This window comes from Chlamydomonas reinhardtii, chromosome 4, assembly GCF_000002595.2.
Source record: "Chlamydomonas reinhardtii strain CC-503 cw92 mt+ chromosome 4, whole genome shotgun sequence".
In the NCBI taxonomy this organism is placed as follows: Eukaryota; Viridiplantae; Chlorophyta; class Chlorophyceae; order Chlamydomonadales; family Chlamydomonadaceae; genus Chlamydomonas; species Chlamydomonas reinhardtii.
Window position 1 is genome coordinate 2,180,991 of NC_057007.1, and position 16,691 is coordinate 2,197,681.

At 60.7% G+C, this 16,691-nt stretch overlaps 3 protein-coding genes across 3 annotated transcripts; 1 reads left to right on the plus strand and 2 right to left on the minus strand.

The window, feature by feature from the left end:
- Positions 1-1,243: 1,243 nt before the first annotated feature.
- CHLRE_04g219851v5 (uncharacterized protein) lies at positions 1,244-7,047 on the minus strand. Its single transcript, XM_043061869.1, has 7 exons — positions 6,730-7,047; positions 6,605-6,646; positions 6,323-6,420; positions 5,517-6,104; positions 5,016-5,146; positions 4,372-4,462; positions 1,244-3,876 (listed from the first exon to the last, which is right to left on the minus strand). The coding sequence occupies exons 1-7, from the start codon at positions 6,800-6,802 to the stop codon at positions 3,472-3,474; spliced, it is 1,428 nt and encodes a 475-aa protein (XP_042925221.1). The 5' UTR covers positions 6,803-7,047; the 3' UTR covers positions 1,244-3,471.
- Positions 7,048-7,157: 110 nt separating this feature from the next.
- On the plus strand, positions 7,158-12,224 carry CHLRE_04g219900v5 (uncharacterized protein). Its single transcript, XM_043061870.1, has 7 exons — positions 7,158-7,468; positions 7,752-7,823; positions 8,192-8,296; positions 8,831-8,969; positions 9,522-9,660; positions 10,535-10,631; positions 11,259-12,224. The coding sequence occupies exons 1-7, from the start codon at positions 7,334-7,336 to the stop codon at positions 11,379-11,381; spliced, it is 810 nt and encodes a 269-aa protein (XP_042925222.1). The 5' UTR covers positions 7,158-7,333; the 3' UTR covers positions 11,382-12,224.
- A 1,036-nt stretch (positions 12,225-13,260) lies between these two features.
- On the minus strand, positions 13,261-16,687 carry CHLRE_04g219925v5 (uncharacterized protein). Its single transcript, XM_043061871.1, has one exon. The coding sequence runs from the start codon at positions 16,126-16,128 to the stop codon at positions 15,946-15,948; it is 183 nt and encodes a 60-aa protein (XP_042925223.1). The 5' UTR covers positions 16,129-16,687; the 3' UTR covers positions 13,261-15,945.
- Between the last annotated feature and the right edge of the window lie 4 nt (positions 16,688-16,691).

Sequence of the window (16,691 nt, forward strand, 5' to 3'; positions counted from 1 at the left end):
TAACAAGCAACCGCAATTGCTGCTAACTCTAACTTCTTTCTTGCTGCTTGCTAGCCTGGAGCACTCGATGGCGTCTAGCATTTGCATTCACATTAGCTTTCATTTCTCTCACACACACACACACACACACACATACGCACGCACGCACGCACGCTCCAGACTTGCAGCTGCCCGTCAGCCCGTTGTTGGGGCGCACTTAGCTGGCAGTGACGCCTAGTATCATCAGCGCTCCAGATTGGCACTACAGTACAGTGCTTATGTATCTGTGACCTCGAGCGAGACCTGTGAGCGCGAGGAGGCCGGGCGTGTTCATCGGCAGTCAAGACTAGCACACTTGGCCAGCTAGCTACCCGTTGCCACATATTATTGACGAGTGTTGCGGAACTAATGCGTACGTACACATAGCCATCATGCCCACCCAGTGCCACCCCGCCTCTGTAAACTCAGTAACTTCAGAATCCCCGAGCTCGAACCAACCCCCCCCCATACACGTTCGTGGGGTGCAATAGGAATTGTTCATTTGACTACACCACCTGAGACGTTTCCATCAGATTCCTTGCACCCCGGGCTGCATATGTCCAAATACAAGCACTGGATGCGGCTTAGTTTTGAGCGAGCGGCGCCGCCCATGCACCCACCCTACGCTCACTGTTTTATCACTTTTGAAGCACACAGATGCCTTAGGCCTGAGGTTTCGGCTTTGCTGTTGGCCGATCGCAGCTAATAGAGACCACCATTCACTTAGAAATGCCAGGCTTTGCCCCCTCTGCAACAAAGGAATAGAGGATGAACGGCATGTTTTACTTGAGTGTGAGGGCGTGCGTTGAGTGTGAGGCGTACACGTTTGTCAGATTGACGTACGGTATCAGTTCTGATCCAATGAAGCAGGTTACGCAAAGTGCTGACTAAGTTGGCGCAAAGCTGTCCGCACTCAAGCCTCAAGCCTCGCCTCAAACGCCGTTGATTCATTTGAGCGAGGAAAAGCAACGCTGTGAACGCAGAGCGCAGTAGATGAGCAGACTCCGGGCCCTGATGTCCAGGCGAGCTGGCACCACCTGGGCATCGGCTGCACCCTACGGGACCTCGCCAACCTGCCTTGAACCCTGTCCCATCACACACCTGCTACACGGCGCCACTGCGCCAGGCAGCCCGCCTACCTGTCTGTCTGTCCGCCACGGACCTGCACATTCTAGATGCGCACGATGCATAACGCAGCTGAGCCAATGCGCAGGCTGAACGGTACACTTCTTGCGGATTACACAGTGATAGAATTCTTCAGGTCAAGCGCGAAGCGCGGCCCTTGCAGGTCAGGTAATGCCGAGCTGTGCCTAGTGTGCAAGCTTGAGCCCTCTCCCTGGTCAATCCATGAACGTCAATGGGGGGCTTGGCCAGTCCGAACACCTCCCATCCAGCAGGCTCAGGCCTTCAGGGTTCTATGCCCCCACATTAATCTTCAGCGGAGCGCAAACCGAGTGCATGCGCGCCACGCGCCACACGTTGCATGGCCCGAATGGGCAAACCGTGTGCCAGCGTGCCCTAGAAGGCCCTTCGCCCTGCAGCCTCACTCACAGGCATACCCTTCATGCACCACAGACATAACTGGGCGCCCACACAACAGCGCGGGACCGCTTACTCATGCCACGTTCATCCATGGGCATGGAGTGACATGCCAGCCTGATCAGGGCGCGAGACAACAGCAAAGCAAAGAAAGAATGGCTCTTCACGCGCCGGGGCGGGGGGCAGCACTCGTGCTCCATACATGTCCCAGACTTCCCTCACGTCGCCTCCCTCTCGGCTCTCATTTGCCTCCGCGGCATACACACACGCACACACGCACACACATGCCCCTGCTAGCCGCCTGCTCCCCTAGTCGTATGCAAAGAACTGGCGTATGCCGCATCCAACACAACTAGTGACAACCGTAACCCACAGCGCTGCTAAATATATTCAGGTAGCCCAAGCACAAGCGCGATATGGGCTGTACGCCCGATCTGTCGCGGCGGCACACGCAATTCTCGGGTTGAAGCCTCGCGCAACCACCCAGCGACATAAAGACTACCAAGAAAGTGCAGGCTGGAGTGCCGGGTGCGAGGACACACGCATCTCGCGCCCAACATCGCACTCAAATCACGCGGTCTCACATCCGCACATTGCCCTCTCAGGCACTCGCACTGCCAACGGGACAGCAACACATGGGGAAACCGGTGGTCTTCGATGCACACGCGTCCACTCATATAATTTGGATGCCAGGGGTGCTCCGCCCCCAATCTCATTTGTGCCGCGTCCAACGTACTGCTCCTGTCATGAAGTTGACAAGAGATCGGCTGTGCCCCAGGGTGACTTGAGAGTCATTGCCTCCCTCAAGCGGTACGGCATGCGTTGCCCGCCCGCAACCCCTGCGGCGCGCAATCCAAGGCGCACAACCACAACAGCCCTGAAACGTCAGTCGCCTCACTTCCAACCGCCCCTACACATACACATACACATAACAACCAAAGCTGCTGTCAGGCCTAGAGCTCCGTCAACGCCCTGCCCCGCCACCCTACCCCTCCCATCCATTTTCTTCAAGTCATCGTCTCTTTGCCTACGCACCCAGTCAGTGCATGTGCAGGGCTCACCTCCCCTCCACATGCCATCTCCACTTGCTTCTCTTCCCTCCCCGCTGGGCGCTGGCACAGCTTCCCAACTCCCTACCTCTCCCGCCCCCAAAAACCCGCATGCTTGCTGCTTGTCGCATCGTGCGACCCTCTCCTCGTGTGCCCACGCTACTCGCTACCAGTGTGACTGCCCAAGAAAATTGAAGCCGGTTATCGCCCATGCCACTCGCACTCGCCCACCCACTGCCACGCAGGTCACGACCACGCCCGACGCAGTCCGCGATGAACGAGCAATTTCGGGTGAAGACCTAAATGTAAATCCCCGCGACGGCTTCACACATGGGTCAGCCCAACACAGACCGTACCACCGTCCATGGTGGGCGTGATAGCAATCACAAAAGCCCACACTCACTCTAATTGATCAAACGCCTGCTATCATAGAGGAAAACCGCCTGGGCCCTTGCTCAAGTCCCACACAAATATCAAACGTCGCCCGCCGCTTGCACTTACAGATCAAAAAAGGCAAAACTGAAATTGCGGCGGACGTCAGGACAAAAGAACGGCTATGCAGCGCCGTCGGCGGCCGTGCGGGCGCCGTCAGCGCCCCGTGTGTTTTGCCCGTGTGCGTGTATTTTGATTTCCTGTTTTGGCACCTATCTTGGCAGCAAGTCAAGCCTGATAATTTACTGGTGATACAATCCCTATGGCCTGTACCGCGCCTGTGCTGCGCGCGCGGCAAACTCACGGCCCGCACGTGCGTGCTTTATCTTCGACGCTTACGTGCTCCTCGCAGCTATCTCCGCCGCTTGACGCCGCGGCCATTTCCAGGCCGCAACCGTGGCTGTCGCGGCCGGCGGTCCCGTTGCTTGCGCCCTTACTGCGACAACAGGCGCTCCAGCCGAGCCCGAATGTCCGCGAGCTCGTCACTGCTGAGACCCGAGTAGCGTGCCAGTGTCGACGGCGGCTGCACCCCAGCGTCCGCATCAGCGCCGCCGCCACTAGGCGCCGCTGCCGCCGCCGCCGCGGGGCCAGGTGCTGCCGCCGCCGCCTCCGGCGGCGGCGCCACCATACCGCTCTCCGAGGGCGGGCGCGCCGCCGGCGCGAGCGTGGTGGTGACGGTTGCGGTTGCGGTGGCGGCGGCGCTGTGATCTGGGTCGGCTTCCAGTACGGCGAACTTGCCCTCGCGCAGGCGCAGGCTTCGCTCCCAATCGGTGACGCTAACGTTGAAGTCGGGTGGGATGAGCAACGAGCCGCGAGGCTCCAGGCGGCACGAGTAGGTCTGTGGGGCGGGTGGTGGGAAACAGGTGTGCGCGTGTGTGGTGTGTGAGTGGACGGTGTGGCAGAGAAAGGGGTGTGCTCTCCGATGCCGAGACGCGTGTAGAAGGGCGCGTCGGTCGTACCGCTAGCATGCAGGTGTGGTCAAGCCTGGCTTGCCTTCCGCCCCCAGTGGACGCAATCGGTACCTTGCCTGAGCCCCCCAACAAGCATCAAGCACCAAGTGAGGTGAAGCCCCGACCCCGCTCGGCCGCTTCCAATGCCCGGGGGCCACACTGTCGCGCCTCTCTGCCCTGTGCTGTGTGCCCTTCGGCAAAGCCCCAATTTGACACGCTCCATACGGCAGGAGGGACGTTGCACGCGAGGTCAGCGCCCGCCTGCCTGCCACAGGCGCCAACGCGCCGCACCCCTTCTTCATCCCAGTCCCCCTCACCACGGCACGCCCGAATAATTTCTTGCCGCACCAAATCTAAATCCAGATCCAGATCCGACCGCTCACCTGGTCCAGGCAGAAGCTGAGCAGCTCGCGCGGCGGGATGGAGCACACGTGCGGTGTGTGGTCCATGCTCGCCTCCAGAAGGCAGGCGTAGCTGCACGGCGCATGTGTGTGCATGTGTGTGCACGTGTATGTGTTAGCTGCACACGAGGAAGGGGTCGACACGGTGCACGCGCGTGTGTGTGTGTGTGTGTGTGTGTATGGGTGCAAAACAGGGGGAGGGGTCTGGACCTGAACTGGCAACGCATTCCTGGACGTCTGCACGAGGCCTGCATGTACCAGGCCCGGGCGGACGCTGGCTGCAAGGCGGCCTTGCCTCACAGCCCTGCCCCGCAGCCCAGCGCCCGCGCCTTGCCCCACAGCCCAACGCCGGCGCCCTAGCCGTGCCGTTAAGCCTTTCCCACGACACGCACTGCCTCTCCCTCGTCTCCATTCTAGGGCACTAGAATCCCCCAACGCTCCTGGTTTCAACCCCTGCCCATGACATGCCCTCATGTCCCCGCCCCATACCACGGCTTTGGAACCAATTCCGACCCTCCCACCCTCCTTGCCTCATCCCCCCCGCCCCCCGCCCCCAACCCCCAACGCCTCGTGCCCCCGCCCGCCACCAACCCCCAACGCCCCCCCCCTCGTGCCCCCTGGCTCACCGTGTGGCTTCCTCCTCGCACTCGAACGCGATTATGGTCTCGTGCGGCAGTCCGTCATCGGGCCGGAAGGCGCGCAGCGAATAGATGCCCTCCGTGTCTCGCTCGCCCACACCAAACAAGATCACGTAAACCTGTGCGCGCACACACACCCACACACACAAGGGTCAAAGTACGATATGTCGGGTCCAAGTACAATACGCAAGGCCAAAGGAACCTCACAAACTATCAGTTCGATGTCGGCGCAGCGCGACTGCACATGCAGCGTGTGACAGCACGGCGTCCTTTCAGGAGTTTCCCAGGAAACGATCCTGGCAATATGGCCCCTGCCCCTGAACCTTCCCCCGGTGCCCATGGCCCACGACACCCTTTACCCCATGGCCCATCACCGACAGAACCTCAACGCAGCCACGTGCACCCCCCTCCTCCCATGTTCTCAAGACTGTCTGACTGCCTGCACCCCTCCCCCATTCCCCAATGACTGAGACTGCCTGACTGACTGACCTGCCGCAGCCGATTCCACACCGCCGGCCCCGCCCGGAACAAGTCCACACCAGGCTGGTCCGTCAGCGTCCACAACGAGTCAGACGGGCCTTTGCCGCCGCCGCCGCCGCCGGCGGCGGCTCCAGCGGTTTTCCCCATGCCACGTGGCAGGCCGTTGGGCACCTGGTTGCTGCCCGCGCCGCCATGCAGGGGCTGTTGGGGGTGCTGTGGGTGCTGGGGGTGCGGCTGGGAGGAAGACGAAGAGGCCGAGAGGGGTGGGATGAAGACGTCTGGGACGCGGAAGCCGGCCGACGGGCCGGCGGCCGACGTGGGCGAGGCGGCGGAGGCGCCGGAGGCGTCTGAGGACGCGGAGGTGCGGGGCGGGAAGAACAGCAGGGGCTCCGGGTCGGCGCCGCCTGTTGGGATGCCCTCATCCAGCTCGTAGGCGGGCAGGTTGGCGGGCGCGGGCACGTACGGCTCCGGGGAGAACTCCCAGGTGGGGGGCTGCGGCTGGGGGCTGGGGGGCGCCAGCGGCTGCGGGCCGCCGTGCGAGTAGGCGCCGTGTGGCGTGTGGCTGGCGCTGGCGCTGGGCCCAGCGGGCGAGTGGTGCTGCGAGGAGGGTTGCAAGAGCGGTGGGCTCGGGCGGGTTCGGACAGGGGCGAGGGTCTGATAACAAAGCGTGGCGTGATTTTGCGTTCCAGGCTTGTCTGTCTTGTGAACGATAGGAGCTGGTTACTATGCGAGTCTAAAGCGAGAGCTTAGAGCACCTAGAAAGGAAACTCACATGCGTGGGGTTATCCGGGCATTTCGGTCGCTCAACCACCTACCTCGTCCGTAAAGTCACCGCCAAGCGGCCCGATAGGCCCGCTGCATGATACTAAAAGCGATGGGCGCGAGCGCGAGGAAGGAATGCAGCCAAAAGCCCCTGCGTGCAAGCATCGTGTGGTGCCAGGTCGACTCCAGCTCGGCGCAGCGGCCCGGCAGCGCTTTGTGACGTAGACACTACCATATGATGGTAACAAGGGTAGCGCCCAGAGCGCGTGGCATTCGTGCTTCACATGACACGTCGGCTGGCAGAGTACTTTCGCGGTTGCGTGCAGCACACTTACTGCGATTGAAGCTGTTGCTGCGTGATACACCTTTCGACTTGGCTGCGGCGCATAAGAAAGCGAGCGGCGTCAGCGACAGGCTTATCAAGTGGGTCGCGGCGCGGTCAGGTCGCTCAGTCGCGCACCCGCGGGCGAAGGCAGCTCCGAGGAGGCCTGTCGGCTCAAAGAGCCAGAGTGTCCCAGCTGCCGCTGCAGCATCGTGTGCATCGTTGGGCGAAGCAGGAACCCCTTGCTCGTCTGAGGTCACCAAAGCGCGCTGGAGCGAGGTGTTTTACCCCGCAAGGCGCTCTACAGTCACCAGGTACTAATACTATTCGCGCAGAAGAAGTAGGTGAAAAGCAGAGGAGCGACGTTGGGACCAACGAACTGGTCGCAGTTCTATAGCTATAGCATATTTATGCGTGCAGAGCTGTTATCAACATCAAGGAAGTCATGTGAACTGATTTAGACCTGCAGAAGCGAGCAGAAGGAAAACCTTCTTCGGGCTGCCATGGCGCGAGATGGGCCAAACCAACATTCCGGGTTTTAGCGTCGTTTAACTAGTCGTCCGGTTTGCATAGCAGATATACTCAACGTGCCATCTTTGCCCTGCTCCGCCGCGCACTGCATCGGCTCGCGCTCCTGAGTTTCTCAACAGCACGCTACACCGATCGCACATCCAGGGTTTAGTTACAGTGCGCACAAGTACTTGACATATAAAGTAACTTAGCGTCGCGCCGGAGCTGCTGGATGCGCTCGGTGCCGGGCCCCTCTCCGCCCTGCACCCGGTCCCTGGCGCACAGCTGCCGCGCCGCGGCGAGGGGACCATGCGGTAGCGCGCGGCCAAGGGCCCGATCTGTTTCGGCGAGGGCGCACAGTAGCGAGGTAAGAACCTGTAGACAGGTGTGGACAGGGCCCGCCCTGAAGGGGCTGCGAGGCTGTGGGGCTGAGCGGTAGGGGCTTGAGAAGAAGGGCCCCAGGCTCGGCACGCAACTGCTTAGCATGAATGCATGCAGGGATGCATGGAGCTATAGCCCTGACACTGTGCATGCGTGGTATAAGACCTAACCCGGGACCCTGAGGCTAACACAAAAGCATGCGCTCGGCACCCAAGCACGCAAACACGCAATTTAAACACCCGCACACATACTCGCTCGTGTGTGCGCAGGCGTCCGACATGGCGCGTGTGCAACAGAACTTCAACTCGGCGGGTGTGGGCCTCTTCTTCAGCCTGTTCGGGGTAAGAGCGGGTGGTGGCGGGGGGTGGTGGGTGGTGGCGGGTGGTGGTGGGTGGTGACGGGTGGTGACGGGTGGTGGTGGGTGGTGGTGGGTGCCGCCAGGGGGTAGCGGGTGTGACCCATGGGGCGTGCAGGCGGGCCCGTGTCGCTAATTGGTGCGTGGCGGGTACAGCGGCGGGCACCGGCACACGGAAGGTGCGGCGGCGGGGTACGGCACACGTGTGTGTTATGCGCCAGCGGTGCAGGTGGCGGGCCGCAACAGCCTCCGCTGCAAGGCCCGTTCCTACTGGACACACGTGTGCCTGCCTCCTTGCGCTCCCTCACACACACACACACACACACACACACACACACACACACACGCGCGCAGGGCAACCAGTCGCTGGCGCTGCCCCACCTGGCGGCGCCCGACATCCGGCATGTGGACTGGCGGGCGCTCAAGGCGGCGGGGTTCAAGGGCCTAGTGTTCGATAAGGTGGGTAGGGGGCGGGGGGTTGTAAATACCAGCCCAAGCTAAACCAAAACCAACGAAAACGAGCGGAGTACAGGCAGAGGCGTTAGTTGCAAGCGATAATACTTATGGGATGGGGGCCAGGGAATGAGGGGGAGTTGGCTGGGGCCTAGTCGTCGGGGGCCAGCTGTCGGAGGCTTGTCTTACGGCCTGGGTGGCCGCGGCAGGCCTGGCCTTTGAGGTGGCGGCTGTCGTGGCCTTTGGGGTGGTCGTGTCATTCCCTGGGCTGCATGCCGGCCACAGGGTGGCGGTGTAATGCCACATGCGCAATGCAGCCGACATCCAGGAAGGGAGTGGGCATGGTGGGACGTGCACTTCATGCCGTGTGCGTGTTTGCACGCGTGCGCGTAGGCGTAGAGCCTGTCAGGGTCAAATTTCGTGAGGGTCGCATTGTCTCTAGTGTGAGCTGCAAGAGGGTCCGGCTGCGATGGGAACCCTCGGGTATGGCAACACCAACAAACCTGACCACCCGGCCTCCACAACCCCTCCCAAGCACAGGACAACACGCTGTCGCTGCCGTTCGCTCTGGAGGTGGAGCCGCGGCTGCAGCCCGCGCTGGCGGGCTGCCTGGAGGCGTTCGGGGGTCGTGCCGTGCTGTACAGCAACAGTGCGGGTCTACAGCAGTACGACCCGGAAGGTGAGGGGGGTGGGGCGGGGGAAGCGAGGGAGGGAGGGGGAAAGGGGGCTGCAGTGGGTTTGAAGATACCAGCCCAAACTAAACCGAACCAAATGCAGTAGAGCGAGGAGGAGAGCGTGGCCTATGCTTTGACAACGGAGTGGCACTCGACAGTAGTCCCCATCCCCGAAATGCACCGAGTTCCCAGCTTCCGAGCAGACTAGGGGTACGGGGGCAAGGGGAGGGGGTATGGGCGGCGTGGGCGCGGACGTTAGCGGTGAAGAATGCGTTCCACAGACACATGGGAAACGACCACACGGTCCACGGCTCTAAGCCTTCTTCTCGTCCTTTGTCACCCTAGCAATGCGCTTCGCGCCGCACCACGCATTGTAACGATGCTCTTATGCTTTCTAGCACATAAGACTCAAATGCGCTTACAGCAACCACTTTTGCTCCCAAGCACGCTACGCACAATATACGGTACAAACACACGTGCACGCGCACGCCCATCAGTAAAAACACACACGCCATTATCATCCACGCGCCCACCTGCCTGTCCCTGTCCCCGTTCAGGCAAGGAGGCGGCGGCCCTGGAGGCTGCACTGGGCATCCCGGTGCTCCGACACGCCGACAAAAAGCCGGGCGGCGGCTGTGCTGAGCTGGAGGCGCACTTCGGCTGCCCCGCCCCGCAGCTCATCATGGTGGGGGACAGGTGCGTGCCGGAGGGCGGGGGGGAGCTGCTTTGTGGGCGTATGATTCGTGTGTGTGTGTGTGTGTGTGTGTGTGTGTGTGTGTGTGTGTGTGCGTGCGTGTGTCTTTGTGTGTGTGTTAAAGAGCACAAGGAAAACGTTGCGCAAAGACAGTGTATGCGATGCAGCAAAGCGACGGTTTTCGGTGTGTGTGTGTGTGTGTGTGTGTGTGTGTGTGTGTGTGTGTGTGTGTGTGTGTGTGTGTGTGTGTGTGTGTGTGTGTGTGTGTGTGTGTTAAAAAAACGAAACGAAAGCCCGCCCAGACGACGCCGGAGTTACTTACGGATACCTACCAATTTACCGAGCGTCGCGTGGTTGCCGTCACCCAGGTAGTCATACTTACCCGCGATAAGCCTGTAACCCCACGGGCGACCATTCGGCCTGACCCCGCGATGCACCTGTATGCGTCCATGCTCCGCACCCTGGGCGCGCTAAACAACGTTTACCCAGCACGCCTAATTCCCGTATTCCCGCCCGCTGGTCGTAGTCGAGCTCACCTATAAGCATGGGAATGGAAAGGCATTGGGCGGCAGCACAGAAGTGTGTGTGTGTGTGTGTGTGTGTGTGTGTGTGTGTGTGTGTGTGTGTGTGTGTTGCATTGGTATTAGGAGACATGTGCGTGTTTGTGGGCGCGTGCTTGTGCCAATGCGGAGGAACGTGTCTGAGGGGAAGCAAAACGTGGGGGATCTTGCGTAGGGATCTTGTCTGGCCGGTATCCGTACGGCGCTGCACATGCATCGTGCGCGCACGTGCTGGTACCAGCGGATCCGACGTGCAATCTTTATGTTGCATAACATATCCATCAACACTCTCGCCGACGCCGACGCCGCGCCGCAGGTACCTGACTGACATTGCGTTCGGCAACCGTCACGGCATGCTGACAGTGCACGTGCAGCCGCTCACCACAAGCGGCGAGCCCTTCGGCGTTGTCATGGTGCGTGGTAGTGGACAGAACGATAGTGGGTGGTGGGTGGGTGGGTGGTTCCGGTACATTGGTGATTCATCAAGAAGTGAAGCTGCATCCAGGTACGGCGGTACACCAAGCGCGTCGTGCCCGATGCCCGTCCAGTCTGGCGGCCAGCTCCGGCGCGTAGGCCCTTTAGAGGCTGCTGCTCTCCCATTTGTGGTTGGGCAAGTTGTTTCCGTGTGCCGGCAAAAGGCTGGGGTCACATGCCCGAGCCTAACGGTTACTTGCCCTACCAATAGTATAGGGAGGATGGAAGTGGGGTAGCATGGACACGTGTTGCGCGTCTGCCAAAAGCAACGCGTCCTGAGTGCTGAGGTGCGTGGCGCCTCGACGTGCCCACACGTCAAACGGTTGCAGCCCCCCTGTTGCTACGCCCTTTATGCCCGCCCTTCCCGCGCCCCACTGGCTGCAAACATGCCGGACAGCCTTCGCCAGCATCAACGCCATCATCATTGCCCTCAATCTGGACACTCCGCCCAACTCCTCAAACTAAACTTCCTGCATGTATACAGTTGCACGTCCGCGCATCGAAGAATTGCAGGACTTTCGCTGCACTTGCATCAACAAGTCTTTTGTTTCGTGCAACAACCGCAGGCGCGGCGGATTGAGGAGTTCTGGGTGGCGCGTTGGACGTCATTTGGCGTGCACCCGCCCGCTCACTCGCTCGCGCCACACGACACCTTGGCAGCATACGTCAAAGACCAGCCCATTGCGTGAACGCCGCAACAGCCAACGCCGGAGAGATGATGGCTTGACGGCTCGCGCGTGTGGCATCAACACTTGCTGCAATTTCTATGCTGGTTGTGATGACGCGGGGATGGTCGTGTAGCAAGTCGGAGCAACCATTGACTGTGAAGCGCGGGCTGAGGACGAGACAGCTAGGCCTTCAGGCACGTGATCGCGTGCGCATTTAGAGCATTCAGTAACTCACAACAAGCACATACTGTAGCGAACCAGCGTAAGAGATGGCAAGAGCGAGCCAGCATAGCGCGCCAGTGCCGGAGTGCGGGTGTGAATGTGAGTGTGATCACTCTAAAGTTAATACCCCAATGGGCGCGAAGGTCTAATGTCGCTCTTGTTTCATTGTGACGAAGGGCGTAGGTACAAGACAGGGAAAGGCAGGGGCTCCAGGCGCCACTCCTGGCCTGCACATTTGTCGCTATCCCTAGGCATGACCAGACAACCGGCTTGTGACGCACGAATGGCGTTGCAGGGGCCGTCGTCTTGGAAGGCGTGAGCCGTTTCAATCAAAACGTTCATACCATGATGCGTCATGTGGAGGCGGAGCGGGCTTGGGTTGTGTGCGGCCGGCTGGGACGGTGACGGTCGCAGAAGCTTGCAAGCACCGCCACAAGTTGCCTTGAGGCGGACGGGTGGCAGAGCAATGGAACAGAGCAAGGGGCGGCGTGGACGGGTGGTGGTGTGTGGCGCACACGCGGAAACGGGGTGCGGTGCCCTGAGCGGGTGGTGTGACGATGCATGCCCCCCCCCAGCGGTGTTTGAGCCGTTGGGCATGTGGGCTGGGAGGGCGCGGGGCAAGACGTGTAGCTGCAGGACCAGGCAACGATTTCATCTGTGTCCCTTGAAGCTTACAAACCGCGGTCGTATTCAAACGTGCAGGCTCGCACAGATGCCAGCTCTGTCTCCTGGTGTGACGCCGTCAACGCCGAAGCAAGAGGGCGGCGCGTGGAGCCGTTGACACTGCTGTGGCAGCATTGCAGCAGCTGCGCAAGGGAGCAGGCTAGGCATGGTTGGCCGCTGACTACGGGGCAGAATGGCATGTTGGCGCGTGTACCTAAGACATCAGTCCCTTAGATAATAGGCCCCCAAACCAGCTGCCCCATCCAGTGCCCGTGCCTCGTGTCGTCCATCGACGCCAGAGAAAGTTTGCCAAATCCGCCGATAGCGGAGATTTTGGGGCAGCTAATGCGGGGCGTGGATGGGTTTGGCTCAGAATTAAGGGGGTTTTAGACGTTTGGGGGGCTTGGGGGGGGGCTTGCCCCCTAGGGCAATATTTCAAGTGTTTATAAGGACTACAGTAGACGCTGCCGCGGGCCTCAAGGCAGGGCTTGCATCTTCGGGGAGCGGCAAGAAACGGCCCCCAATGCAAGCCCTCAGGCGAGACAGGTTGGGCATCTCCCGGGGTGCATTCACGCCGACTAGACGCCGCGGGCCTCAAGGCATCTACAAGATACGGGCACTGCGCGGAGTCGGTTGTCCCCATCCAGCTGCAGCGCCCTCGCCGGCCTGTGGCGCCCGGCGCCGAGCTAGCCTGAGGCCTGTCAGCCACCCGTGGGCAGTGGCCCAGCGCCACCGCGGGGGCGTGGGGCGTGTGGCACGGTGCTGCGGTCAGCGCCAGACGCCAGGCGGCACAGGCCAACCACTGCATCATGCTTTCTGAGAATGCTTTAAGGAACGAAATGCGAGATAATCATGCATTCATGCTTGCCGCAACTTGCGCTGGGCTGCAGTATGCAGAGCGCACCCTGGGCAGATTTCCTGCTTCCGGCATGACCCCGTCGGACCCCTCTGGGCCCTGGCTCGCGCCCCGCCCCCATCGAGCAATTTCCTGTGCGAGTGGTGCAGTTTGCAGCGTCGAAGCCACCAGGCCGTTACAGGCGCGATATGCGGTGTCGGGTCAATACGACACCAAGTGCATGTCGTCTGCCATCTCTGCCGCAGCCCCCCAAACACTTTGTGACTGGCATGCCCACGCCACGCCCCGCAGCGCCCTGTGCTCGACCCACCAGTGCTGCCACAGTGCCCTCCACGGGTGCGACATGCCCCCATGGTGCATTAGGGACATCCGTGGCTCTCGCCAACGCGGCGTCCCCACACGCCGAAGCAATGTGTTGCGCTGCTACAAATGCTCCGCCCCACCCAATGCCCGGGCCCTCTGTGTGTCTCCTCCGCGATCCCACCCGTCTCTTCAGGCCCACATCCATGCCCACTAATGCTTTGATGTCCGCCGCCTCCGCCGCCCTAAGCGTACCATCACAACTATTGCAGCCGAGTTTTACGACAGTGCCGCAGCCCAACAATCAAATCTCCTTTGGAAACTATAGAGGACATTGCCAAACTCCGCCACCCACGCAGATGCCATGCCCACCGCACACTTGGTGAGCTGCCCGCGTTGTGGTCGAGAGCGCTAATATCTCTCCGTCTCTGCGCCTCCCTGTTGCTTTATTGGCGGCGCGGCGTGGCGTGTCGTTCAATGCTGCACAGCCCCCACGTTGGAGCATGCCTCGCACAGTGTCCTACAGCGCCGAATTGTGTGAAGGAGCGACCGTGCGACTCGCCACCCGCCCGCCAATGCATCATCGCCTGACCGCCTGAAGGCCGCATCACAAACAAACAATGGCAAGTTAGTTGCCTTTGCCTCAACCTCCGCGGTAGCAGTTCCTGCCTCCCGGTCCCTGGCTAACCACGTACAGATAACACGCAAAAAGCATAACCCGTTGTTAATTGAAGCAATGCGACCGGCTTTCCCCAATGCCGTACTTATTTCGCTTTAAAAGCTAGTAGTAGCATACTAGCATGCATACCGTGACCCATATCTAGCAGAGGCGAAAGGCACCACGCCCGGTCCAGCTTAGGGTTCCGAGGCCCAAATCCCCGCTTACACCGCCACACTGACAGCAGCAAAGAAATCGATATGCAATAGTTGTGCTGGAGGTTGAATAGGAATCCGTTCGTCAGCAAAGCCCTCTCGCTCTTCGCAAATTCCACAAATCACTTTCCATCCGCGCCTGGGCGCCGCCCCCTTGCTGCCATCCTTACCGGCTTCCTACCCCGGGGCCGCGCGTCTCGCCTGACGTGGCGCCCACACAACCCCACACAACCCCACGCCAAAGCTAATCGCTGCCCATGACGCCCACATCAGCCCATGCTGCGGCAATCCCCCTGCCGACCTCGGGCAAAAGCATACCCCAGCAAGCCTCGCAAGCCGCCTTCCGACGAGCGGACGTGCGTGCACAAACACACAAAGAAACACACTGAAACTTGAGACACCCCCGCACAACCTTACCCTCTCCCCTTCTGGTTCTTTCATCCAAGTTCCCCACGACCCAAGGCAGTGCGCCAATGCGCCCGGCATCCACTGGTGGTGGTTTTGGGAAATGACTCACACCCAGTTACCCGTGCCGGTGTGCATGCCACCTTCAGAGGGAGTCTGCGGCCCACGGCCCCCGAACACAGTCGTCGTCTGGGGCGGGGAGCCGGACATTGCCCACCATCCCCAGGACGGCCACCGCCACCTCTTGCCAAGGGGCCTGCTGCAGCCGAGGCCCTCCGGACCACCGCCTTACAATCCGCCGACCCTCATCCCCCCAGCCGACGTGGCCACGCGCGCACACCGACACCAAGTGCCACGGCCCCCACGCGGCCGCACCGCCATAATCCCACACACCCACACCCACACACGCAGCCACCGGTACAAACTCGCTCTGTGCGGGTTCCCTGCCTCAAGCCTACACCACATATTGCTAAGAAAGACCTGGAGTCGCGCCTACATGCGTGAACCCAGCTTGCGTGCTCCAGTTGCAGGTGGCATTGCAGATGCCAAATTGCCAAAATTTTGCATCACCGCAGCCATCATCACCGGTCGCTCTGTATGCCGGGAAGCTCGAAACTAACTTTGTCAATGACCAGCCAATGCTTCATCACATCTCAGAACTGGCTTGTGGAATGCGAACATGACTTCCTTAGACGCTGCTGCGCCTCTCTTCGCATGCCGGCGGCCGCCGCCTTTCGCTGTGAGTCCTCTGCAACAACATGCACGCCGTGAAACCTCCTGCGTCAGTCTCGCAACGTCCAGCTGTTTCCTTCACGGTTCGCGATGGATTCTCAAAAAGATACAGGTCGTCTAAAATAAGCACGTGGCAACGTGACCGCATTTTTGGCATCAATCCGTCCATGATCCATCGTAACCATTGCTGGCGTGGGAGCGGAAGCTAGCAGAGACGGCGCCGGCGCTTCCATAAAGTCGGAAGCGATCCACACAGCGTTCTGCCGTACAGCTCCCATCTCCGTAACTCATACTTGCCGGAATGCGGGCGCACAAGTTCCGGACACACGTACTGCATTCGTACAACCGTACACACACACACACACACACACACGCCACGCCCCCATCCGTTTTGGGCTCACCTCGGTGTCCATGGATACAGTGCGTCTGGTCGTGCTGCTCACGTGGTCAATCCACCCATCCATCATCCATCTGCAATTCCCATCCATCTCCAACTCCCAACTGTTTCTCACTTGTGTCCCATCTGCATGACTCTTAAGCCCACCTGCACGCCCAAGAGCACAGCCCTGCATTCGTCATTCCCAGGATCCGCATAACCTTCTTGGGAGATGCGTGTGTGCCGAACCATTGCATTCTGGCAACCAGCAATCTGAGCAAAGCTTCATTGATCGGCCTCGCAGACTCGCGGCTATCACAGGTTGTGTCTGCCAATTCCATCAACAAGCCAAGCAACAGCCGTGCACCGGTGCCGGTTCAATGCTGCTGATGCTGCCGACGATAGTGCCGCCAACAGCAAATCCAATCAGTGCGACCGTCAAACAATTGTCAGGTCATCATCCGACGGGCTGCCGTCATTTCCATCACAAATATCTCACTTTCGTTGAATGCTAGACGCTTGCTCCAGCAGCCGGTCAGACGGCCGTGACGCCTGCACTAGGCTTCGCGAGCTGCTGCGCCACCGGCCCTCAGTCGCATGCGCAGGACGCGGCAGCCACGGCCAAAGCCCAGCAGCGAGCAATGAGCAGCACCGCTGTCGGTTCCCGGCGGTTCAGTCGCCCGTCTGTAACTGAACCCCCTGCGCATGCCGACGCCTGCAATAAACAGCACGCAGCCACCGCTGCGGCCGCAAGAACACCGGTTGCCGAACGCGCCCGCGAACCTCCTGCCCCTCCGGCCGCTTGCCTCGGCCCTTTCACCGCGCCCTGCAGCCGTCCTGCCGCCCCCCTGCCCCGGCAGTGGTGGCAACAGCAGCCCTGAGAAACGCGCCACCAAGCACGCTG

Bases quoted from the DNA above. Each gene is read 5' to 3' on its own strand.
- CHLRE_04g219925v5 (XM_043061871.1), bottom strand. From the start codon at position 16,128: ATGGAATTGGCAGACACAACCTGTGATAGCCGCGAGTCTGCGAGGCCG.
- CHLRE_04g219900v5 (XM_043061870.1), top strand. From the start codon at position 7,334: ATGCGCTCGGTGCCGGGCCCCTCTCCGCCCTGCACCCGGTCCCTGGCG. The intron at 8,297-8,830 runs GTGGGTAGGGGG...TCCCAAGCACAG, and splicing joins AGGGCCTAGTGTTCGATAAG to GACAACACGCTGTCGCTGCC. The intron at 9,661-10,534 runs GTGCGTGCCGGA...GCCGCGCCGCAG, and splicing joins CTCATCATGGTGGGGGACAG to GTACCTGACTGACATTGCGT.
- CHLRE_04g219851v5 (XM_043061869.1), bottom strand. From the start codon at position 6,802: ATGCTGCAGCGGCAGCTGGGACACTCTGGCTCTTTGAGCCGACAGGCC. The intron at 6,421-6,604 runs GTAAGTGTGCTG...GCTTGCACGCAG, and splicing joins CAGCAACAGCTTCAATCGCA to GGGCTTTTGGCTGCATTCCT. The intron at 4,463-5,015 runs GTGAGCCAGGGG...TGCGCCGTGCAG, and splicing joins TGCGAGGAGGAAGCCACACG to CTACGCCTGCCTTCTGGAGG.